General features: G+C 46.9%; 1 protein-coding gene across 6 annotated transcripts in view; it reads right to left on the reverse strand.

Moving 5' to 3' along the window:
* PLEKHB1 (pleckstrin homology domain containing B1) overlaps positions 1-26475 on the reverse strand; it is a 113207-nt gene that overhangs the window by 21392 nt on the left and 65340 nt on the right. The window contains exon 1 of one of the 6 annotated variants that reach the window (XM_056561213.1): positions 9877-10045. The exons of 3 other annotated variants lie outside the window; for them this stretch is intronic. Coding sequence is in view for 2 of the 3 variants with exons in the window: in XM_056561206.1 (XP_056417181.1) it covers positions 2987-3118 (132 nt within the window). In the remaining variant the exon portion in view is untranslated. Of the gene's footprint in view, positions 1-2986; positions 3282-9876; positions 10046-26475 lie in introns of those variants that run through there. 2 more of the 6 variants (XM_056561210.1, XM_056561206.1) reach the window with 2 other exon arrangements.

Consider the following 26475-nt stretch of genomic DNA (forward strand, 5'->3'; position numbering starts at 1 on the left):
CAACTGCTTTACCTGGGACGAGGACACCGGGAAAGAATGGAGGGTTTCCTCAATGGCAGGCAGTACAGCAGGAGTGGGAATGGGGAGGGAGGGCAGAGGGTGAAGCTTGGCACGGGGCAGGGTGACACCAGGACGGGAGCCATGAGGAGGCACAGAGGCTTGCCTGACGGGACTGGGAGGGGGGGAGAGGCATTTCTTGTGGCAAGCAGAGTCCCAGTTCTTGATCTCCCCGGTGGTCCAGTCAAGGGTGGGAGAATGAAGCTGGAGCCATGGCAGACCGAGGAGGACCTCAGAGGTGCAGTTGGGAAGGACGAAAAATTCAATCCTTTTGTGGTGGGGTCCAATGCACATTAAGAGGGGTTTTGTGCGGTAACGCACGGTGCAATCCAATCTAACTCCGTTGACCGCGGAAATGTAGAGCGGCTTGACGAGACGGGTCACCGGGATGCAGAACTTATTCACCAAAGACTCCAAAATGAAATTCCCAGAGGCACCAGAGTCCAAGCAGGCCACGGCTGAGAGGGAGGAATTGGCTGAAGGAGAAATCCGCACGGGCACCGTGAGACGTGGAGAAGCAGACTTTGAACCAAGAGACGTCACACCCACGTGAGCAGGGTGCGTGCGTGCGTTTCCTAGACGTGGAGGACGAATAGGGCAATCCACCAAGAAATGCTCGGTACTGGCACAGTACAGACAAAGATTTTCTTCCCTACGGCGATTCCTCTCTTCCTGGGTCAGGCGAGACCGATCCACTTGCATGGCCTCCTCGGCGGGAGGCACAGGCGTAGATTGCAAAGGATACTGTAGGAGAGGTGCCCAGAGATCTAGGTCTTTTTCCTGGCGGAGCTCCTGATGTCTCTCAGAAAAACGCATGTCAATGCGGGTGGCCAAATGGATAAGTTCTTGCAGGTTGGCAGGAATCTCTCGTGCGGCCAGCACATCCTTGATGCTACTGGATAGGCCTTTTTTAAAGGTCGCGCAGAGAGCCTCGTTATTCCATGATAATTCGGAAGCAAGAGTACGAAATTGGATGGCGTACTCGCCCACAGAAGAATTACCCTGGACCAGGTTCAGCAGGGCAGTCTCGGCAGAAGAAGCTCGGGCTGGTTCCTCGAAGACACTGCGGACTTCAGCGAAGAAGGACTGGACTGTGGCTGTGGCAGGATCATTGCGGTCCCAGAGCGGTGTGGCCCAAGACAAGGCCTTTCCTGAAAGAAGGCTCACTACGAACGCCACCTTAGACCGTTCTGTAGGAAACAAGTCCGACAACATCTCCATATGCAGGGAACATTGAGACAGAAATCCACGGCAGAGTCTAGAGTCCCCATCAAATTTGTCCGGCAGGGACAAGCGGAGGCTAGGGGCGGCCACTCGCTGCGGAGGAGGTGCAGGAGCTGGCGGAGGAGATGGTTGCTGCTGTAGCAGAGGCAGAAGTTGCTGTAACGTGGCGGTCAACTGCGACAGCTGCTGTCCTTGTTGGGCAATTTGCTGCGATTGCTGAGCGACCACCGTGGTAAGGTCAGCGAGACTTGGCAGTGGCACCTCAGCGGGATCCATGGCCGGATCTACTGTCACGATTCGGCTTACAGGTAGTGGATCCTCTGTGTCAGCGAGGGATTGGCGTGGACCGTGCTGGTGGACCGGTTCTAAGAGGCTACTGGTGTTCACCAGAGCCCGCCGCAAAGCGGGATGGTCTTGCTGCGGCAGTAGCAACCAGGTCGTATCCACTAGCAACGGCTCAACCTCGCTGACTGCTGAGAAGGCGTGGGACAGAAGGACTAGGCAGAGGCAAGGTCAGACGTAGCAGAAGGTCGGGGCAGGCGGCAAGGTTCATAGTCAAGATGGATAGCAGGAGTTCAGGTAACACAGGCTTTGGACAACACTAAACGCTTTCACTGGCACAAGGCAACAAGATCCGGCAAGGGAGTGCAGGGGCAGTGAGCAGATATAGCCAGGGAGCAGGTGGAAGCCAATTAAGCTAATTGGGCCAGGCACCAATCATTGGTGCACTGGCCCTTTAAGTCTCAGAGAGCTGGCGCGCGCGCGCCCTAGAGAGCGGAGCCGCGCGCGCCAGCACATGACAGCAGGGGACCGGGACGGGTAAGTGACTTGGGATGCGATTCGCGAGCGGGCGCGTCCCGCTGTGCGAATCGCATCCCCGACGGCCATGTCAGTGCAGCGCTCCCGGTCAGCGGGACTGACCGGGGCGCTGCAGGGAGAGAGACACCGTGAGCGCTCCGGGGAGGAGCAGGGACCCGGAGCGCTCGGCGTAACAGTTTATAGATAGAGCTGGAGGTGTGGGGTATAACTACTATATAAACTGATCCCATACAGATAGCAGCAGCAGTATACAGATGGCGTTGGAGGGGAGGTGTATAACTACTATATATCCTGATCCCATAGAGACAACAGCAGTATACAGATAGTGCTGGAGGGGAGGTGTATAACTACTATATATCCTGATCCCATAGAGATAACAGCAGTATACAGATAGAGCTGGGAGGGGAGGTGTACAACTACTATATATCCTGATCCCATAGCGATAGCTGCAGTAGTATACAGATAGAGCTGGGAGGGGCGGTGTACAACTACTATATATCCTGATCCCATAGAGATAGTAGAAGTATACAGATAGAGCTGGGAGGGGAGGTGTACAACTACTATATATCCTGATCCTATAGCGATAGCTGCAGCAGTATACAGATAGAGCTGGGAGGGGAGGTGTACAACTACTACATATCCTGATCCCATAGAGATAGTAGAAGTATACAGATAGAGCTGGGAGGGGAGGTGTATAACTACTATATATCCTGATCCCATAGAGATAGAGCTGGAGGAGAGGTGTATAACTACTATATACCCTGATCCCATAGCGATAGCAGCAGTATACAGATAGAGCTGTAGTGGAGGGGTATAACTATACAGTAATATACATTGTAATGACTTTCTGCATGGATAATCCTATTGATTGGTGGAGATTTCTTACAGTGTACGGCCATTTAAAGGTAAACTGTTGTGCTGAAAAGGCTGAATAATTCATAGGAAGGCATGTTGACCAGGAGGAGCCGAGCAGAATGATATACATATATGTGAGAAAATATTTCGTATAACCCCTCATTTATTGCTCTAAATTTAAACTCACTTTGTGCATAGGAGTCAAGTAGGCGGTCCTACTGGGTAAATAACTGTCAGTCACTGAATAGGACCGCCCACTGGACTCCTACGCACCAAGTGGGTACTGAATATTTTCCCACACATAATGGGGGAGATTTATCAAAACCTGTGCAAAAAGAAAGTTGCCCAGTTGCCCATAGCAACCAATCAGATTGCTTCTTTCATTTTGTTAAAAATGAAAGCAGCGATCTGATTGGTTGCTATGGGCAACTGGGCAACTTTTCCTCTTTCCTAACATCCTGTTCACATTTTTTAACATTGCAAATTTACTTTTAGATAGGAAAGAGATCTTTGTCTACAGCAGAAGATGAAAAAGACAACTGTATTAGGTCGTTCGGCCGGAGATTTACACGCCGCTAATTATGTCGCTTGCAGAAAATTATTCGTCTGGATCTGGAAAGGGGTTAATTCACTTACAGAGCGGCTGGCCGGGGCCAGCGCCAGACTCTGCGCGGTCATGTCTCCTATTGAGGATTTATAATGAGAAATGTAATTGTATTAACTGCGATAAAGAGGCCGCGTTATTAAATACGGAAGGTTGGCAGTTGTCGCTGGCACCTAAGAGCCCCTCCCCCCCCCCCCTACTACGGCTCTTGGTATTATGGCTGCTAAATCAGCAACTCTATAAAGCAGTGGTCTTCAACCTGCGGACCTCCAGATGTTGCGAAACTACAACTCCCAGCATGCCCGGACAGCCGTTGGCTGTCCGGGCATGCTGGGAGTTGTAGTTTTGCAACAGCTGGAGGTCCGCAGGTTGAAGACCACCGCTATAAGGGATAGGGGGTGAAGGAGCATTTCTAGTACAGGCGTACAACCCAGCTTTGCCAGATTCCTGAATTGAACTAGCAAAAGCTGGCAGATTTGGGAGCCAAATGTAGTAGCATTGCTGCATAACTAGATAGGTTCACCATTCAGGTGTCTGGAAAAGCTGGGTATAGAATAATTTATTCTGAGGTCTGGTTCGGGATCTGAATTTACGTTTGGGGTCTAAATTATAGGGGTACTCCGGTGGGAAAAAAAAATGTAAATCAACTGGTGCCAGAAAGTTAAACAGATTTGTAAATTACTTCTATTAAAAAGTCTTAATCCATCCAGTACTTATCAGCTGCTGTATGCTCCACAGGAAGTTTTTTTTTCTTTTTGAATTTTCTTTCTGACCACAGTGCTCTCTGTTTGACACCTCTGTCCATGTCAGGAACTGTCCAGAGTAGGAGAAAATCCCCATAGAAAACCTCTCCTGCTCTGGACAGTTCCTGACATGGACAGAGATGTCAGCAGAGAGCACTGTGGTCAGTCAAAAAGGAAATTCAAAAAGAAAAGAACTTCCTGTGGAGCATATAGCAGCTGAAAAGTACTGGAAGGATTAAGAAAGAAGTCATTTACAAATCTGTTTACATTTCTGGCACCAGTTGATTTAAAATATTTTTTTTTCCAGTGGAGTACCCCTTTAATTTTGAGGTCTATTCTGCATTTCTAGAACGCGCTTCAAACATCTTTATCTGCTCTAGACTTTTCTGTCTTATCCAGACACCATGGGGGAGATTTATCAAGACCTGTCCAGAGGAAAAGCTGCTTAGTTTCCCATAGCAACCAATCAGATCACTTCTTTCATTTTTCAGAGGCCTTTTCAAAAATGAAAGCAGCGATCTAATTGGTTGCTATGGGCAACTGGGCAACTTTTCCTCTGGACAGGTTTTACCTTTGCCCCTATCCTTGACCTTCTCACCCCTGCCCCCTATCCTTGACCTTCTCACCCTCGCCCCACCATCCTTGATCTTCTCACCCTCGCCCCACCATCCTTGATCTTCTCACCCTCGCCCCCCCATCCTTGATCTTCTCACCCTCGCCCCACCATCCTTGATCTTCTCACCCTCGCCCCACCATCCTTGATCTTCTCACTCTCGCCCCCCCATCCTTGATCTTCTCACCCTCGCCCCCCCATCCTTGATCTTCTCACCCTTGCCCCCCCATCCTTGATCTTCTCACCCTCGCCCCCCCATCCTTGATCTTCTCACCCTTGCCCCCCCATCCTTGATCTTCTCACCCTCGCCCCCCCATCCTTGATCTTCTCACCCTCGCCCCCCCATCCTTGATCTTCTCACCCTCGCCCCCCCATCCTTGATCTTCTCACCCTCGCCCCACCATCCTTGATCTTCTCACCCTTGCCCCCCCATCCTTGATCTTCTCACCCTCGCCCCCCCATCCTTGATCTTCTCACCCTCGCCCCCCCCATCCTTGATCTTCTCACCTTCGCCCCACCATCCTTGATCTTCTCACCCTTGCCCCCCCATCCTTGATCTTCTCACCCTCGCCCCCCCATCCTCGATCTTCTCACCCTCGCCCCCCATCCTTGATCTTCTCACCCTCGCCCCCCATCCTTGATCTTCTCACCCTCGCCCCCCCATCCTTGATCTTCTCACCCTCGCCCCACCATCCTTGATCTTCTCACCCTCGCCCCCCCATCCTTGACCTTCTCACCCTCGCCCCACCATCCTTGATCTTCTCACCCTCGCCCCCCCATCCTTGATCTTCTCACCCTCGCCCCCCCATCCTTGATCTTCTCACCCTTGCCCCCCCCATCCTTGATCTTCTCACCCTTGCCCCCCCATCCTTGATCTTCTCACCCTTGCCCCCCCATCCTTGATCTTCTCACCCTCGCCCCCCCATCCTTGATCTTCTCACCCTTGCCCCCCCATCCTTGATCTTCTCACCCTCGCCCCCCCATCCTTGATCTTCTCACCCTCGCCCCCCCATCCTTGATCTTCTCACCCTCGCCCCCCCATCCTTGATCTTCTCACCCTCGCCCCACCATCCTTGATCTTCTCACCCTTGCCCCCCCATCCTTGATCTTCTCACCCTCGCCCCCCCCATCCTTGATCTTCTCACCCTCGCCCCCCCATCCTTGATCTTCTCACCCTCGCCCCACCATCCTTGATCTTCTCACCCTTGCCCCCCCATCCTGGATCTTCTCACCCTCGCCCCCCCATCCTTGATCTTCTCACCCTCGCCCCCCCATCCTCGATCTTCTCACCCTCGCCCCCCATCCTTGATCTTCTCACCCTCGCCCCCCCCATCCTTGATCTTCTCACCCTCGCCCCACCATCCTTGATCTTCTCACCCTCGCCCCCCCATCCTTGATCTTCTCACCCTTGCCCCCCCATCCTTGATCTTCTCACCCTCGCCCCCCCATCCTTGATCTTCTCACCCTTGCACCCCCATCCTTGATCTTCTCACCCTCGCCCCCCCATCCTTGATCTTCTCACCCTCGCCCCCCATCCTTGATCTTCTCACCCTCGCCCCCCCATCCTTGATCTTCTCACCCTCGCCCCCCCATCCTTGATCTTCTCACCCTCGCCCCCCCATCCTTGATCTTCTCACCCTCGCCCCCCCATCCTTGATCTTCTCACCCTCGCCCCACCATCCTTGATCTTCTCACCCTTATCCCCCATCCTTGATCTTCTCACCCTCACCCCCCATCCTTGACCTTCTCACCCTCATCCCCCCTTCCTTGACCTTCTCACCCTCACCCCCATCCTTGACCTTCTCACCCTCATCCCCCCATCCTTGACCTTCTCACCCTCACCCGCTCCTGTGTCCTCTCCAGACTCCTCTGTTTTTCCAGACTCCTCTGTCCTCTTCCAGATTCCTGTTTCCTCCAGACTTTTCTGTCCTCCTCCATGCCCCTCTGTCCCATTCCAGACCTCTCTGTCTCTTTTAGACTCTTCTGTCCTCCTACATGCCCCTCTGTCCCATTCCAGACCTCTCTGTCTCTTTTAGACTCTTCTGTCCTCCTTCATGCCCCTCTGTCCCATTCCAGACCTCTCTGTCTCTTTTAGACTCTTCTGTCCTCCTTCATGCCCCTCTGTCCCATTCCAGACCTCTCTATCTCTTTTAGACTCTTCTGTCCTCCTCCATGCCCCTCTGTCCCATTCCACACCTCTCTGTCTCTTTTAGACTCTTCTGTCCTCCTCCATGCCCCTCTGTCCCATTCCACACCTCTCTGTCTCTTTTAGACTCTTCTGTTCTCCTCCATGCCCCTCTGTCCCATTCCAGACCTCTCTGTCTCTTTTAGACTCTTCTGTCCTCTTCATGCCCCTCTGTCCCATTCCATACCTCTCTGTCTCTTTTAGACTCTTCTGTCCTCCTCCATGCCCCTCTGTCCCATTCTAGACCTCTCTGTCTCTTTTAGACTCTTCTGTTCTCCTCCATGCCCCTCTGTCCCATTCCAGACCTCTGTCTCTTTTAGACTCTTCTGTCCTCTTCATGTCCCTCTGTCCCATTCCAGACCTCTCTGTCTCTTTTAGACTCTTCTGTCCTCCTCCATGCCCCTCTGTCCCATTCTAGACCTCTCTGTCTCTTTTAGACTCTTCTGTCCTCCTCCATGCCCCTCTATCACAATCCAGACTCCTCCAGACTCCACTGTCCATCCCAGAGGGCCTATTCATACGGCAAAATTTCCGCTTGTGGAATTCCGCCTCAAATTAAAGCCCATAGACTTCTATTGGATTCCACACTCCCATTCACACTCCTGAATTTCCGCTTGCGGAGTACCCCTTTAATCATTGTGATGAAGTGGTGCCCATGCGACCGCTGGTTGGGACAAAGTGACCCATGTGTGGACGGGTTCACCATTTGCATCACTCATCCTACCAGGCACTATTCACCTCAATGTAATAAAACCCAATAAAATTGAAGATAAAAAGTGTCATATAAAATAAAGGCAACACAGGCGAGATCCCGGCCGCACAGATCCCGTCATAGTTTATTTACTTTCCTCTCACGTGTCCCACAGAACGCACAGGAATAATGTGACAGGCTGAGCTAATAAAAACAAAAATGAAGACCGTTCCTCATATAGGGAAAAGTTCTGCAACTGTCTGATACACTTTCTTAATAAATTCCTTAATGTTTTCAAGATCTTGACTTGCTGTTACTGAATAGAAACTTTTTTCACTTACAAACATTTATCCTGAACTAACTCACAGCTGTGGGATTGTTACCATTGCATCCAGCAACACAAATCTTATTCCTGTCCTTACAGGGAGTTACAATGTATCATTGAATGTGCAATGTATCAGTCTGGAGTCCAGGATGTTTAGTTCACAGAGCATTGTCTAGACTGGATACAGTTGTATCACTTCTCAGCTGAGGGCAGGACTAGCTATGTACAATGTATCAGTCTGGAGTCCAGGATGTTTAGCTCACAGAGCATTGTCTAGACTGGATACAATTGTATCACTTCTCAGCTGAGAGCAGGACTAGCTATGTACAATGTATCAGTCTGGAGTCCAGGATGTTTAGTTCACAGAGCATTGTCTAGACTGGATACAGTTGTATCACTTCTCAGCTGAGGGCAGGACTAGCTATGTACAATGTATCAGTCTGGAGTCCAGGATGTTTAGCTCACAGAGCATTGTCTAGACTGGATACAATTGTATCACTTCTCAGCTGAGAGCAGGACTAGCTATGTACAATGTATCAGTCTGGAGTCCAGGATGTTTAGCTCACAGAGCATTGTCTAGACTGGATACAATTGTATCACTCCACAGCTGAGAGCAGGACCAGCTATGTACAATGTATCAGTCTGGAGTCCAGGATGTTTAGCTCACAGAGCATTGTCTAGACTGGATACAATTGTATCACTTCTCAGCTGAGAGCAGGACTAGCTATGTACAATGTATCAGTCTGGAATCCAGGATGTTTAGCTCACAGAGCATTGTATAGGCTGGATACAATTGTATCACTTCTCAGCTGAGAGCAGGACTAGCTATGTACAATGTATCAGTCTGCAGTCCAGGATGTTTAGCTCACAGAGCATTGTCTAGACTGGATACAATTGTATCACTCCACAGCTGAGAGCAGGACTAGCTATGTACAATGTATCAGTCTGGAGTCCAGGATGTTTAGCTCACAGAGCATTGTCTAGACTAGATACAGCTGAGAGCAGGACTAGCTATGTACAATGTATCAGTCTTTAGTCCAGGATGTTTAGCTCACAGAGCATTGTCTAGACTGGATACAATTGTATCTTCTCAGCTGAGAGCAGGACTAGCTATTTACAATGTATCAGTCTGGAGTCCGGTATGTTTAGCTCACAGAGCATTGTCTAGACTGGATACAATTGTATCACTTCTCAGCTGAGAGCAGGACTAGCTATGTACAATGTATCAGTCTGGAGTCCAGGATGTTAAGCTCACAGAGCATTGTCTAGACTGGATACAGCTGAGAGCAGGACTAGCTATGTACAATGTATCAGTCTGGAGTCCAGGATGTTAAGCTCACAGAGCATTGTATAGGCTGGATACAATTGTAACAAACTCTCATCTGTGAGAAGTATTAAGTTTATACAAGATTTCAACCTCTGGATGTAAACAAGAATTTTCACATTTATTGACAGCAAGTAGGAAATGGTGAGCAATTGAATGACAAAGTATTTTACCATGTTGCAAAACAAAAAACAAACAAACAAAAAAAAAATATATATATATCCTTCAAACCTATACATTGTATTACGCACTACTATTCATGAACATCACATTCCCTTTCTTCCCTGCCAGATATGGCTGATAACAGGGAGCAGTAGCTTTTATTCACCTACATAGCAAAGAATAAGAAGATAGACTGCAGGTGTAGTGTCCCTTTAAGACAGGTTTGGCATAGAGACCCCTTGGTATGACCCCGCGCCCCATGAGCAGCCCCTACCTGTGTGCTGCAGCTTCTTCTCGCCTCAGTTATCTTCAGTCTGTATGACGTGTCTAGGACATTTAAATACAAGAAGCTTCAGGTAGGATTAACCGTTGCATGATGGGAATTGTAGTTCACACCTTGCAGCAGGTAAGCTGATGGTTGTGGAGCGTTCCTTCCTCTGGACTACCCCTCCCAGCATGCAGCAGCTCACAGTTCTGGTCTGTTCCAGAAGAGGCAGCATCCTGTGACATTTGTTGTGTAAACTGGGAGCAGGACTGATCCTCTTATTCAATGTGTAATCTATGAGAGCGAGGGAGGGGAATTAGTGCTGAGCGGGATACATAGATGGTACTTAGCTTGGAAACTACTGTGGAACTACAAGTACCAGGATGTCCTGCCAGAGTGATGTACGGGGAAACCTGCCAGTGAAAACTGTACTGTGCACTTGTTACTATATTTATAGGGGTTGCACAGAATTAGAAAAACATGGAAGCTTTTTTCAAAAACAGCGCCAGCCCAGTCAACACTTTCTCACGGTGGAATTCCAAGAATTTTGCAGGAAAATGTCGCTTGGAAATTCCACTGCAGCAGAGTCTTCTCCCTGTCGGTCTAGGCCGAATGGAGAAAACTGAAAAAAAGAATTACTCTGATCCAGAGCAATTCAGCAAATAAGTTAGTTCACCATTAAACGAAAACTAGTCCAGTGTCTTACAATTAATGAATCAAATACATTTTATTTATACAGTGCAGTCACTGTGTACATACCTTACTTATCCTGTACTGATCCTGAGTTATATCCTGTATTATACCCCAGAGCTGTACTCACTATTCTACTGGTGAGGTCACTGTGTACATACATTACCTTACTTATCCTGTACTGATCCTGAGTTATATCCTGTATTATACCCCAGAGCTGTACTCACTATTCTGCTGGTGAGGTCACTGTCTACATACATTACATTACTTATCCTGTACTGATCCTGAGTTATATCCTGTATTATACTCCAGAGCTGTACTCACTATTCTGCTGGTGAGGTCACTGTGTACATGCATTACATTACTTATCCTGTATTGATCCTGAGTTATATCCTGTATTATACTCCAGAGCTGTACTCACTATTCTGCTGGTGAGGTCACTGTGTACATACATTACATTACTTATCCTGTACTGATCCTGAGTTATATCCTGTATTATACTCCAGAGCTCCACTCACTATTCTACTGGTGAGATCACTGTGTACATACATTACATTACTTATCCTGTACTGATCCTGAGTTATATCCTGTATTATACTCCAGAGCTGCACTCACTATTCTACTGGTGAGGTCACTGTGTACATACATTACATTACTTATCCTTTACTGATCCTGAGGTATATCCTGTATTATACTCCAGAGCTGTACTCACTATTCTGCTGGTGAGGTCACTGTGTACATACATTACATTACTTATCCTGTACTGATCCTGAGTTATATCCTGTATTATACTCCAGAGCTGTACTCACTATTCTGCTGGTGAGGTCACTGTGTACATACATTACATTACTTATCCTGTACTGATCCTGAGTTATATCCTGTATTATACTCCAGAGCTGTACTCACTATTCTGCTGGTGAGGTCACTGTGTACATACATTACATTACTTATCCTTTACTGATCCTGAGTTATATCCTGTATTATACTCCAGAGCTGTACTCGCTATTCTGCTGGTGAGATTACTGTGTACATACATTACATTACTTATCCTGTATTATACTCCAGAGCTGCACTCACTATTCTGCTGGTGGAGTCACTGTATTTTCTTTCTTTTTTTTTTATAATATACAGATCTATAGAAACAGAGGCCCTTCAGGAGTAAGAAGGGACCCAGGAATTTTAATCATTAGAGACCGTTCACCCACAATAGGGACACCGGCTCCTGGTGAGATATAAATATAGAGTCGGATACAGCACAGATTACAGACCTGTCCCGCGCCTTGTCCAGTTATAAGTGGTTATTAATAGATCAGCAGAGCTTTATCTGCAGTATCATCCATAGCTTAGCATTGAGCAAGGTCTGTCTACTTGGCGTCGGTCCAGCTGACACTACGCACTGTATACATTGTGACTCTGTATGGACGTTTATTATATTCATTGTCTATTAGTTCTATCCTAAGAAAGATACAAAAGCCTTAACAAGACAGAAATCAATGATATAATGCAATTCTTTGGTCAAATCCATCACATTCATCTGTTGGTGGAAAGTCAGAAGGGGTCGCCATACACCTTAGATAAGTGTTTCCTACCCAGGGTGCCTCCAGCTGTTGCAAAACTACAAATCCCAGCATGCTGGGAGTTGTAGTTTTGCAACAGCTGGAGGCACCCTTGTTGGAAAACACTGCCTTAGACAGTTGGCCACACACACACACACACACACACATATATTTATATACACTGTTTATAATTTTATATATATCTATATATATATCTATATATTGTCACGATGCCGGCTGGCAGGAGGTGGATCCTCTGTGCCAGAGAGGGATTGGCGTGGACCGTGCTAGTGGACCGGTTCTAAGTCACTACTGGTATTCACCAGAGCCCGCCGCAAAGCGGGATGGTCTTGCTGCGGCGGTAGTGACCAGGTCGTATCCACTAGCAACGGCTCAACCTCTCTGACTGCTGAAGATAGGCGCGGTACAAGGGAGTAGACAAGAAGCAAGGTCGGACGTAGCAGAAGGTCGGGGCAGGCAGCAAGGATCGTAGTCAGGGGCAACGGCAAGAGGTCAGAAACACAGGCTAGGAACACACAAGGGAACGCTTTCACTAGGCACAAGGGCAACAAGATCCGGCGAGGGAGTGCAGGGGAAGTGAGGTATACATAGGAAGTGCACAGGTGAACACACTAATTAGAACCACTGCGCCAATCAGCGGCGCAGTGGCCCTTTAAATCGCAGAGACCCGGCGCGCGCGCGCCCTAGGGAGCGGGGCCGCGCGCGCCGGGACAGGACCGACGGAGAGTGAGTCAGGTACGGGGGCCGGGGTGCGCATCGTGAGCGGGCGCCACCCGCATCGCGAATCGCATCCCGGCTGGAGGCGGTATCGCAGCGCACCCGGTCAGCGGATCTGACCGGGGCGCTGCAGTAACGAGAGTGTAGCGAGCGCTCCGGGGAGGAGCGGGGACCCGGAGCGCTCGGCGTAACAGTACCCCCCCCCCCCTTGGGTCTCCCCCTCTTTTTAGCGGAGAGCCATACCTTGTCTCCGGGAGAAAAAATGGGGGGAGCTCTTCTTTTCTTATCAGCAAACTTCTTCATGCGTGATGAAGCCTGTAAGAGAGAATTTTGGGTCTCTTTCCATATGGTGGAAAGATCACGAGTTATTTCATCCACAGCGGGCAAACCAGAGGGCAAGGGAGTAGGGAGGGGGGGAAGAGGGTGAAGGAGACCAGCAGGCTTCTGGCGAGGAGTCTTGTCCCGGGCACAGACAGTGCAGGCCCGCACAAAATCAACAACATCCGTCTCCAGAGTCGGCCACCAATAGAGACGAGAGATGAGTTGCACGGATTTCTTGATGCCCGCATGGCCTGCGAGATGGGAGGAGTGACCCCATTTGAGGATTCCGAGGCGTTGGCGTGGAGAGACGAAGGTCTTCCCTGGAGGAGTTTGCCTGATGGAGGCTGGAGAAGTGGAGATCAGGCAGTCAGGAGGAATGATGTGTTGCGGAGAGAGCTCTACTTCCGAGGCATCCGAGGAACGAGAGAGAGCATCGGCCCTGATGTTCTTATCGGCAGGGCGAAAGTGAATTTCAAAATTAAACCGGGCAAAGAACAGAGACCACCTGGCCTGGCGAGGATTCAGCCGTTGGGCAGACTGGAGATAGGAGAGATTCTTGTGATCGGTGTAAATAATAACTGGAAATTTAGATCCCTCCAGCAGATGCCTCCATTCCTCAAGTGCTAATTTAATGGCCAGTAGCTCTCGATCCCCGATGGAGTAGTTCCTCTCCGCCGGAGAGAAGGTCCTAGAAAAAAAACCACAGGTAACAGCATGCCCGGAAGAATTTTTTTGTAGAAGAACCGCTCCAGCTCCTACTGAGGAGGCATCAACCTCCAATAGGAAGGGTTTAGATGGGTCAGGTCTGGAGAGCACGGGAGCAGAAGAAAAGGCCGACTTGAGCCGTTTAAAGGCGTCTTCCGCTTGAGGAGGCCAGGACTTAGGATTGGCATTCTTCTTGGTTAAAGCCACGATAGGAGCCACAATGGTGGAAAAATGTGGAATAAATTGTCTGTAATAATTGGCGAACCCCAAAAAACGTTGGATAGCACGGAGTCCGGAGGGGCGTGGCCAATCTAAGACGGCAGAGAGTTTGTCTGGATCCATTTGTAGTCCCTGGCCAGAGACCAAGTATCCTAGGAAAGGAAGAGATTGACATTCAAACAAACATTTCTCCATTTTGGCATAAAGTTGATTGTCACGAAGTCTCTGAAGAACCATGCGGACATGCTGGCGGTGTTCTTCTAGGTTGGCAGAAAAAATCAGAATATCGTCCAGATACACAACAACACAGGAATATAAGAGATCACGAAAAATTTCATTAACAAAGTCTTGGAAGACGGCAGGGGCGTTGCACAGGCCAAAGGGCATGACCAGATACTCAAAGTGTCCATCTCTAGTGTTAAATGCCGTTTTCCATTCATCCCCCTCCCTGATGCGGATGAGATTATAAGCACCTCTTAAGTCCAGTTTGGTAAAGATGTGGGCACCTTGGAGGCGATCAAAGAGTTCAGAGATAAGAGGTAGAGGGTAGCGGTTTTTTACCGTGATTTTATTAAGACCTCGGTAGTCAATGCAAGGACGTAGGGAGCCATCTTTTTTGGACACAAAGAAAAATCCAGCTCCGGCAGGAGAGGAGGATTTGCGGATAAACCCCTTTTTTAAATTTTCCTGGATGTACTCAGACATAGCAAGAGTCTCTGGGGCGGACAGAGGATAAATTCTGCCCCGGGGTGGAGTAGTGCCCGGGAGGAGGTCAATAGGACAGTCATAAGGCCTGTGAGGAGGTAGAGTCTCAGCTTGTTTTTTGCAAAACACATCAGCAAAGTCCATATAGGCCTTAGGGAGACCGGTTACAGGGGGAACCACAGGGTCATGGCAGGGAGTACTGGGAACCGGTTTAAGGCAGTCCTTGAAACAAGAGGGACCCCAACTCTTGATCTCCCCTGTGGACCAATCCAGGGTTGGGGAATGGTGTTGAAGCCAGGGTAGTCCAAGGAGAATTTCGGAAGTGCAATTGGAGAGGACTGGCGAGACTGGTCACTGGGATGTTGAACCTGTTGATGAGAGAGGCCAAAATAAAGTTTCCTGCAGATCCGGAGTCCAAGAAGGCCTTAGTGGAGAAGGAGAAGGTAGAGGCAGATATCCGCACAGGCACAGTAAGACGTGGAGAAGCAGAGTTGACATCAAGGACTGTTTCACCTTTGTGCGGAGTCAGCGTACGTCTTTCCAGGCGGGGAGGACGGATAGGACAATCCTTCAGGAAGTGTTCGGTACCGGCACAGTACAGGCAGAGATTCTCCATGCGGCGTCGTGTCCTCTCTTGAGGTGTCAGGCGAGACCGGTCAACTTGCATAGCCTCCACGGCGGAAGGCACAGGAACGGATTGCAGAGAACCAGAGGAGAGAGGAGCCGGGGAGAAAAAACGCCTCGTGCGAACAAAGTCCATATCCTGGCGGAGCTCCTGACGCCTTTCGGAAAAACGCATGTCAATGCGAGTGGCTAGATGAATGAGTTCATGTAGGTTAGCAGGAATTTCTCGTGCGGCCAGAACATCTTTAATGTTGCTGGATAGGCCTTTTTTAAAGGTCGCGCAGAGGGCCTCATTATTCCAGGAAAGTTCTGAAGCAAGAGTACGGAATTGCACGGCGTACTCGCCAACGGAAGAATTACCCTGGACCAGGTTCAGCAGGGCAGTCTCAGCAGAAGAGGCTCGGGCAGGTTCCTCAAAAACACTTCGAATTTCCGAGAAGAAGGAGTGTACAGAGGCAGTGACGGGGTCATTGCGGTCCCAGAGCGGTGTGGCCCATGACAGAGCTTTTCCAGACAGAAGGCTGACTACGAAAGCCACCTTAGACCTTTCAGTAGGAAACTGGTCCGACATCATCTCCAAGTGCAGGGAACATTGTGAAAGAAAGCCACGGCAAAACTTAGAGTCCCCATCAAATTTATCCGGCAAGGATAGTCGTAGGCCTGAGGCGGCCACTCGCTGCGGAGGAGGTGCAGGAGCTGGCAGAGGAGATGATTGCTGAAGCTGTGGTAGTAGCTGCTGTAGCATCACGGTCAGTTGAGACAGCTGGTGGCCTTGTTGCGCTATCTGTTGTGACTGCTGGGCGACCACCGTGGTGAGGTCGGCGACAACTGGCAGAGGAACTTCAGCGGGATCCATGGCCGGATCTACTGTCACGATGCCGGCTGGCAGGAGGTGGATCCTCTGTGCCAGAGAGGGATTGGCGTGGACCGTGCTAGTGGACCGGTTCTAAGTCACTACTGGTATTCACCAGAGCCCGCCGCAAAGCGGGATGGTCTTGCTGCGGCGGTAGTGACCAGGTCGTATCCACTAGCAACGGCTCAACCTCTCTGACTGCTGAAGATAGGCGCGGTACAAGGGAGTAGACAGAAGCAAGGTCGGACGTAGCAGAAGGTCGGGGCAGGCAGCAAGGATCGTAGTCAGGGGCAACGGCAAGAGGTCAGAAACACAGGCTAGGAACACACAAGGGAACGCTTTCACTAGGCACAAGGGCAACAAGATCCGGCGAGGGAGTGCAGGGGAAGTGAGGTATACATAGGAAGTGCACAGGTGAACACACTAATTAGAACCACTGCGCCAATCAGCGGCGCAGTGGCCCTTTAAATCGCAGAGACCCGGCGCGCGCGCGCCCTAGGGAGCGGGGCCGCGCGCGCCGGGACAGGACCGACGGAGAGCGAGTCAGGTACGGGGGCCGGGGTGCGCATCGCGAGCGGGCGCCACCCGCATCGCGAATCGCATCCCGGCTGGAGGCGGTATCGCAGCGCACCCGGTCAGCGGATCTGACCGGGGCGCTGCAGTAACGAGAGTGTAGCGAGCGCTCCGGGGAGGAGCGGGGACCCGGAGCGCTCGGCGTAACATATATATCTATATATACATATATGTATATATATATATATATATATATAATTTATTTATAAAGCAATAACAAGTTCATAAAATGCAAAGCATAAATGCAAACACAAAGGTGGAACATGATAAATCTTTATATGGCACAAAGCCCTGTACAGGAGGGAAGTCACTGAATACCATAAGGACTAAGTAAGAACCCAACATGTTTCGCTACTAAACAGAGACTTCCTCAGGAGACAATATGCCGCGGACATAAACACTGTCCCATTGCCTAATGCGACTTCTGGCAGATTCCGACAAAAGATTGAACAGTTCAGAACCATAAACCATAATACACAGACCTGGAGTCAATCTAGTTAATGGAGCCACAGAATGAAACACATTTGTTTTTGTGATCATTGAGGGTCCGGTGAGACCCCCCTCAATCACACATTTATGACACATCTGATGAATAGTACTTTCAATATAGAAAACATTATAGTCCACATTATAGTAAACAAAGCAGAGATCTAGAATGTTTACATTAAAAAGTGAATAGGATTTCTCTACATAACAGACTTGTACCATAAGACAGACGAAGACCATTCTACCACAATAGATCGAGGGTGTGTGTAGATATCAAGACTCTCAAAATGATCTTTTCTTGGCTCTTTTCATCTTAATTATCCTTTGCTTTCTTGAACTTTTGTGACGTCAGTCTGTACAATTATAGGATCACAAACCATTAAGGGGATTGTGAACGTCCCTTGTGATGGACACCAGGTGGGACATATACAGGATATGGTCCTTAGAGCAGAATTACAACATGAAGAGACAATCTGGCAGTAATCTCCACTCCTGGAACATATTCTGTTAGCAAAAGTTTTAAAAGATGGGTAAGAAGAGAAGAAACTCAAGAATAATCCTTTAGTTAAAGGGGTACTAGTCCGGCCCTAAGACATCTTATCCCTTATTCAAAGGATAGGGGATAAGATGTCTGACCGCGGGGGTCCCGCCACTGGGGACCCCCGCAATTTTGCATTGGGCACCCACATCTTTGAGCTGCATGCCGCGCTGCCAGCTCACAAACTGCCGGGTGCTGATCACACTGGCGTCACACGGGAGCGGAGTCATGATGTCATGATACTCCGGCCCCGTGTTCGACAGTTTGTGAGCTGCCAGCGCGGCATGCTGAAAGCAAGATTGCGGGGGTCCCCAGCGGCGGGATCCCCATGGTCAGACATCTTATCCTCTATCCTTTGGATAGGGGATAAAATGTCTTAGGGCCAGAGTACCCCTTTCATAACTGTGATCTATGGATATCACAAGAGTTTTGGGTACTGCAATGGGCACGAACACTTTGCCATCCACTGCCCACTTGTCTGTATCTGTACCTCTGTGGGAAAGTAATATTACTATTAATTTGTGTGAATAGGGATGTAAAGAACCTCCTTCATATTATTAGTATTCTTTTTATGTTTTATGTTATTGGAAGGATTGTTCGTTTTTATATACTGTAGTGCCATCAACTTCCATGCACCGTGTGATAATATAAAAATGCATTAGTTAACTAAAAGAGTTTGAGACATATATAATACCTGAAACTAAAGTTTAATATATAGAGTCTAAAACTGGGCTCCTACTACTCCCAGGGGCCTATAGTAGAACAGGAGATCTTTATGTGGGTGGAAAAAATAATTAGGAAAAATGAATGCAGTTTTTAGTCTGGCAAGTGAAGACGCCATGGACTTTTCCAAGCGTTGCAAAAATTATCCCTATTTAGGAGTTGCAACAGGATTGTTGTCTCAAAATAGGGAAAAAGAAAAAGCTTTTCTATGAAAAGCCCCCCAAAAATTACTGATTTTTTGGGGATCATGGGTTGTGTATGTGTAGGCCTTGCTGGTAGTAGGGGCAGCAAGGATGATGGTGGGCTGGTGGTGTAAATAGGATATGGTCATCTGAGAGCAGAATAACAACATGAAAAGACAATGTCGCAGAAATCTCCTGGAATCGGTAAGAGTGAAGGAAACTCAAGAGTAATCCTCATCTGAAGAACTAAAAGAGATAAGTCACTGGGATCTATGGATATCACAATAATTTTGGGTACTCCAATGGGCACAAACATTATGCCATCCACTGCCCACTTGTCTTACTACAAACTCATGTGAACAGGGATGTAAAGAACCTCCCCCTTTTTTATGATTAGTGATCTTTTTATGTTTTAGGTTATTGGAAGGATTATTAGTTTTTATTTACTGTAGTGTTAGCAACGTCCATGCACCATGTGACACACAAAATCAATATACAAATGTATTAGTCAACTGAAAGAATATGATATATTATATGACATATAATACCTGAAACCAAAGTATAATACATAGAGGCTTAAACTGGGCCCCTACTCCCAGGGGCCTATAGGAGAACAGCAGATCTTTATATGTTGGTGGAACAGAAATTAAGAAAAATCAAGATTCTTTTGCAGGATCACTTTAATCTGCAAGTATTAACCTTATGAAGTAAGTGATCTATTAGCCGATGATCCATACTGGACATTATCCCTCAATTGACTTTGCCACTAATTGGTAATTTCAGTAATCTGTATAATGACTGCATGCAAATAGTTACAGATTACATTGCGTCACATCATGCAAACCTAGGAGACAGTATCACATATAACCAGCTAAAATACACCATATGGCAGAAAGTAAATATTACAGGTTTGATACACCAGCTCGGCAAACACTATCACAAATTATTAACTTGGATAAGATAGATATGAGATAGATAGATATGAGATAGATAAATAGATATGAGATAGATAGATTTGAGATAGATAGATAGATAGATATGAGATAGATAAATAGATATGAGATAGATAGATAGATATGAGATGGATAGATAGATAGATATGAGATAGATAGATATGAGATAGATAGATATGAGATAGATAGATAGATAGATATGAGATAGATAGATATGAGATAGATATGAGATAGATAGATAGATATGAGATAGATATGAGATATATAGATATGATATAGATAGATATGTGCTCAGATGAGAGTATCGTACACAAAAGACTTAGATACATCAGTTAACCCCTTAAGGTCCAGGACAATTTTCATTGTAGGACCAGAGCGTTTTTTGCACATCTGACCACTTTCACTTTAAGCATTAATAACTCTGGGATGCTTTTACCTTTCATTCTGATTCCGAGATTGTTTTTTCGTGACATATTCTACTTTATGTTAGTGGTAAAATTTTGTCGATACTTGTATCATTTCTTGGTGAAAAATTCCAAAATTTGATGAAAAAATTGAAAATTTAACATTTTTCTAAAGTTGAAGCTCTCTGCTTGTAAGGAAAATAGACATTCCAAATAAATTATATATTGACTCACATATACAATATGTCTACTTTATGTTTGCATCATAAAGTTGACATGTTTTTACTTTTGGAAGACACCAGAGGGCTTCAAAGTTCAGCAGCAATTTTCCAATTTTTCACAACATTTTCAAAATCGAAATTTTTCATGGACCAGTTCAGGTTTGAAGTGGATTTGAAGGGCTTTCTTATTAGAAATTCCCCACAAATGACCCCATTATAAAAACTGCACCCCTCAAAGTATTCAAAATGACATTCAGTAAGTGTGTTAACCCTTTAGGTGTTTCACAGGAATAGCAGCAAAGTGAAGGAGAAAATTCAAAATCTTAATTTTTCACATTCGCATGTTCTTGTAGACCCAGTTTTTGAATTTTTACAAGGGGTAAAAGGAGAAAAACCATCTCAAAATTTGTAACCCAATTTCTCTCGAGTAAGGAAATACCTCATATGTGGATGTCAAGTGTTCGGCGGGCGCAGTAGAGAGCTCAGAAGGGAAGGAGCGACAATGGGATTTTGGAGAGTGAGTTTTTCTGAAATGGTTTTTGGGGGGCATGTCACATTTAGGAAGCCCCTATGGTGCCAGAACAGCAGAAAACCCCCACACGGCATACCATTTTGGAAACTACACCCCTCAAGGCATGTAACAAGGGGTCCAGTGAGCCTTAACACCCCACAGGTGTTTGATGACTTTTCATTAAAGTCGGATGTGTAAAGGAAAAAAAAAATTTCAGTGCAGTGCAGTTTTTTCCCAAAATTTACAATTTTTATAAAGGGTAATGGGAGAAAATGCACCCCCAAAATTTGTAACCCCATCTCTTCTGAGTATGGAAATACCCCATGTTAGGACATAAAATGCTCTGCGGGCGAACTACAATGCTCAGAAGAGAAGGAGTCACTTTTGGAAAGCAAATTTTGCTGAAATGGTTTTTGGGGGGCATGTCGCATTTAGGAACCCACATGGCATACTATTGGCATACTATTTTGGAAACTACACCCCTCAAGGAACGTAACAAGGGGTACAGTGAGCCTTAACAACGCACAGGTATTTCACGACTTTTTGTTAAAGTTGGATGTGTAAATGAAAATTTTTTTTTCACTAAAATGAAGTTTTTTCCCCCCAAATGTAACATTTTTACAAGGGGTAATAGAATAAAATTACCCCCAAAATTTGTAACCCCATTTCTTGTGAGTATGGAAATACCCCATGTGTGGACGTCAAGTGCTCTGCGGGTGAACTACAATGCTCAGAAGAGGAGGAGTGCCATCGAACTTTTGGTGAGTGAATTTGTTTGGAATGGGAGTCAGGGGCCATGTGCATTTACAAAGCCCCCCATGGTTCCAGAACAGTGGACCCCCCCACATGTGACCCCATTTTGGAAACTACACCCCTCACAGAATTTAATAAGGGGTGCAGTGAGTATTTACACCCCACTGGCGTTTGACAGATCTTTGAAACAGTGGGCTGAGAAAATGAAAAATTACATTTTTCCTTTTCACGGACCACTGTTCCAAAAATCAGTCAGACACCTGTGGGGCGTAAATGCTCACTGTACCCCTTATTACATTACATGAGAGGTATAGTTTCCAAAATGGGGTCACATGTGGGGGGGGGTCCATTGTTCTGGCACTACGGGGGCTTTGTAAACACACGTGGCCTTCAATTCCAGACAAATTTTCTCTTCAAAAGCCCAATGGTGCTCCTTCTCTTCTGAGCATTGTAGTTCGCCCGCAGAGCACTTTACATCCACATATGGGGAATGTTCTTACTCCCCAATGGAGTTACAAATTTTGGGGGGCTTTTTTCCTATTTTCCCTTGTGAAAATAAAAAATTTAGGGTAACACCAGCATTTTAGTGAAATTTTTTTATTTTTTTCATTTTCCCATCCAACTTTAACAAAAATGTGTCAAACACCTGTGGGGTGTTAAAGGCGTGCTATACCCCTTGTTACATTTCTTGAGGGGTGTAGTTTCCAAAATGGGGTCACATGTTGGTATTTATTTTTTTGTGAACCGCTGTAAAATCAGCCCCCCCCTGTGCAAATCACCAATTTAGGCCTCAAATATACATAGTGCGCTCTCACTCCTGAGCCTTGTTGTGCGCCCGCAGAGCATTTTACGCCCACATACAGGGTATTTCCTTAGGAGAGATTGCGTTACAAATTTTGGGGGTCTTTATTTGCTTTTATCTCTTGTGAAAATAAAAAGTATGGGGCAACACCAGCATGTTAGTGTAAAAAAAATTTTTTTTTACACAGGCTGGTGTAGCCCCCAACTTTTCCTTTTCATAAGGGCTAAAAGGAGAAAAAGCCCCCCAAAATTTGGGTACCTCCAGCTGTTGCTAAACTCCCAGCATGCCTGGACAGTCAGTTACTGTCCGGAAATGCTGGGAGTTGTTGTTTTACAACAGCTGGAGGCTCCGTTTTGGAAACACTGCAGTACAAAGTTTTTAATTTTCATTGGGGGGGGGGAGCAGTGTATGGGGTGTATATGTAGTGTTTTACCCTTTATTTTGGGTTAGTGTAGTGTAGTGTTTTTAGGGTACATTCACATGGGGTTTACAGTGAGTTTCCCGCTAGGAGTTTGCGCAGTGGCGAAAAATTTGCCGCAGCTCAAACTTCAAGCAAGAAACTTACTGTAAACCCTGTGTGAATGTACCCTAAAAACACTTCTCTATGTACATGGGGGGGGGGGGGCAAACCTTCAGCTGTTTCAAAACTACAACTCCCAGCATGTACTGACAGACCGTGCATGCTGGGAGTTGTACTTTTGCAACAGCTGGAGGCACACTGGTTGGAAAACCTTCAGTTAGGTTCTGTTACCTAACTCAGTATTTTCCAACCAGTGTGCCTCCAGCTGTTGCAAAACTACAACTCCCAGCATGTACTGATCGTCGAAGGGCATGCTGGGAGATGTAGTTATGCAACAGCTGTAGGTACGCAACTACAACTTCCAGCATGCCGAGACAGCTGTTTGCTGTTAGGCATGCTGGGATTTGCAGTTTTGTAACATCTGGGGGGCTAGAGTTTAGAGACCACTGCACAGTGCTCTCCAAATTGTGGCCCTCCAGATGTTGCAAAACTACGAATCCCAGCATGCCCAGACAGCAAACTGCTGTATGGGCATGCTAGGAGTTGTAGTTTTGCAAGATCTAGAGGGCCACAGTTTACAGATCACTGCACAGTGATCTCCAAACTGTGACCCTCCAGCTGTTGCAAAACTACAAATCCCAGCATGCCCAAACAGCTGTCTGGGCATGCTGGGAGTTGTAGTTTTGCAACATCTGGAGGGCAACAGTTTAGAGACCACTATATGCGTACGTCCGTGGTCCTTAAGGGGTTAAAGGAGAACTCCGGTTGAAACAAGTGGAAATCAAATGTTTTCAAATCAACTGGTGTCAGAAAGTTACCGTATATACTCGAGTATAAGCCGAGACCCCTAATTTTAACCCAAAATCCCAGGAAAAGTTATTGACTCGAGTATAAGCCTAGGGTGGGAAATACATCATCCCCCCCCTGTCATCATCCAGACCCCCGTCATTAACATCCTCATCATCATCACCGCCTGTCATCATCCAGACCCTCATCATCATCACCTGTAATCATCCCACACCCCCCTTCATCATCCCCTTGTCATCATCCCCACCCCCTTCATCATCATCCCACACACCCCCCTTCATCATCCCCACCCCCCTTCATCATCCCCTTGTCATCAATCATCCCCACCCCCTTCATCATCCCCTTGTAATCATCCCACACCCCCCCCCCTTCATCATCCCCTTGTCATCATCCCACACACCTCCCTTCATCATCCCACACCCCCCCTTCATCATCCCACACCCCCCCTTCATCATCCTCTTGTCATCATTCGCCAGCAGTGGTCTTCAACCTGCGGACCTCCAGAGGTTTCAAAACTACAACTCCCAGCAAGCCCAAGCAGCCATCGGCTGTCCGGGCTTGCTGGGAGTTGTAGTTTTGAAACCTCCGGAGGTCCGCAGGTTGAAGACCACTGCGGCCTTCGACATCATCCAGCCCCCTCTCGCCCCCCTTTAGTTCTGTACAGTACTCACCTCGGCTCGGCGCTGGTCCGGTCCTGCAGGACTGTCCGGTGAGGAGGTGGTCCGGTTGGCAATGAACGTACCTCTGAGTCGTTGTCAAGGCAACGTGACTATTCAGGGGCCGGGCCCGAAGCGCTTAGAAGAGGCCTCCCCAGTGAAGATAGCAGCCCGGAACCACTATCCCACCGGACCACCTCCTCTCCGGACAGTCCTGCAGCACCGGACCAGCGCCGAGCGGAGGTGAGTACTGTACAGAACTAAAGGGGGGCGAGAGGGGGCTGGATGATGTCGAAGGCCGCAGTGGTCTTCAACCTGCGGACCTCCGGAGGTTTCAAAACTACAACTCCCAGCAAGCCCGGACAGCCGATGGCTGCCCGGGCTTGCTGGGAGTTGTAGTTTTGAAACCTCTGGAGGTCCGCAGGTTGAAGACCACTGCGGGTGGAGAGTTCACTCGAGTATAAGCCGAGGGGGGTGTTTTCAGCACGAAAAATCGTGCTGAAAAACTCGGCTTATACTCGAGTATATACGGTATACAAATCTGTATAAAAATCTTAATCATTCCAGTACTTATCAGCTGCTATATACTACAGACAAAATTGTGCAGTTCTTTCCAGTCTGACCACAGTGCTCTCTGCTGACACTCTTTTTATTAGAAAAATACAAAACTTATCAAATACAAAACACAAAGCAAGCTTAACCAGCTATAACATAAATAAGAAATACTCTAGAACCAAAAACAAAACCCATAAACAAAGCCCTGCCTAACCGACCAGCCCAGCTTTATTAAGATACTAAAATACTAAGATATTAAAATATGCCCAAAATATCTAATCAAACACTCACACGCTTACCGAAAATGAACATAAGAAAAATAAATAAATAAATAAATAAAATAGCACAACTTGGCTTATCAAAATATAAACATAAAAGTTATCATTACCCGACTATAACTCAAAACCATCCATACTTGGGAAAACGCAACAAGAAAACTAAACAGAAACGTAGCAAGCACACCTCAAAAAAAAAAAAAAAAATGATTATTATATTTTTTTCTTTTTTTTCCCATCTTCTTTTTTATATATATATATTTTTTTATTCTTTTTATTTTTTATATAAATAAAAATAATAATAGTAATAATAATAATAATAATCAAAATAATCATATCACACATACATTCACTTACAAAACGACCAAATTAACTGAATCCTCTATCCGGGACTAATGAAAATACCAAAGAAAACATAACAAAACAGACCAAATAACTGAAATAAACTAAATAAACCACCTATCAACACAACAACTGGTCCGGCTACCATAACGCTATAACATGAAACAATATGAAACAATATGGATATAACACAATATAGGTACAAAATTACTAAATATACTATATAAATAAAATATAATATAAACAAAATATATGCACTACAGAAAACACCTTCAAAATCAATAGAAAACCCTAGGAAAAACCCTACACTAAAACTGTACCCTCACCCACACCACCCCTCCTGTACATGGGTCAGAGTCCATACCGTTCTTACAGTTCACAAAGTCCAGTCCTTAACTGACCCATGTCAGGTCCCCCAAAGATGAACACCACCACCCACAAGCACACCCTCCCCACCTAGCACTCCTCCCAACCAACTTATACACAAACTTATACACACTGAACCACAACCCACTTTAGGCCCAAGTTTGGTCGCCTGTAAGCCCTTCATACCATATCAGCTTAAAACCAAAACAAAAAACTAGCGTGCACATGCATTAGCCCTCCACCAAGAAGAAGGATGGCAGACTTGATACATTCAAAATAATTTTACACTCTTTCCCTAACTCCCCCTACAATTCTCCCTAATCCTATCCCTCCATTCAAACTAACCCTGTTCTCATCCTATCTCTATCCCTATAACACTGCCCCTAACCAAAATAATGGTACTCTACCCAAAAGGTCTAGTACCTAGGGCATATCAAAAGAAAACCCTCTCCATAGGAGAGAAGCCCTACTGGTACCAAGACACTGGGTCGACACTAAACACCGTGCATTCCACGTGTAGTACCTAACCA

Source organism: Hyla sarda, chromosome 2, assembly GCF_029499605.1.
Source record: "Hyla sarda isolate aHylSar1 chromosome 2, aHylSar1.hap1, whole genome shotgun sequence".
Classification (NCBI taxonomy): Eukaryota; Metazoa; Chordata; class Amphibia; order Anura; family Hylidae; genus Hyla; species Hyla sarda.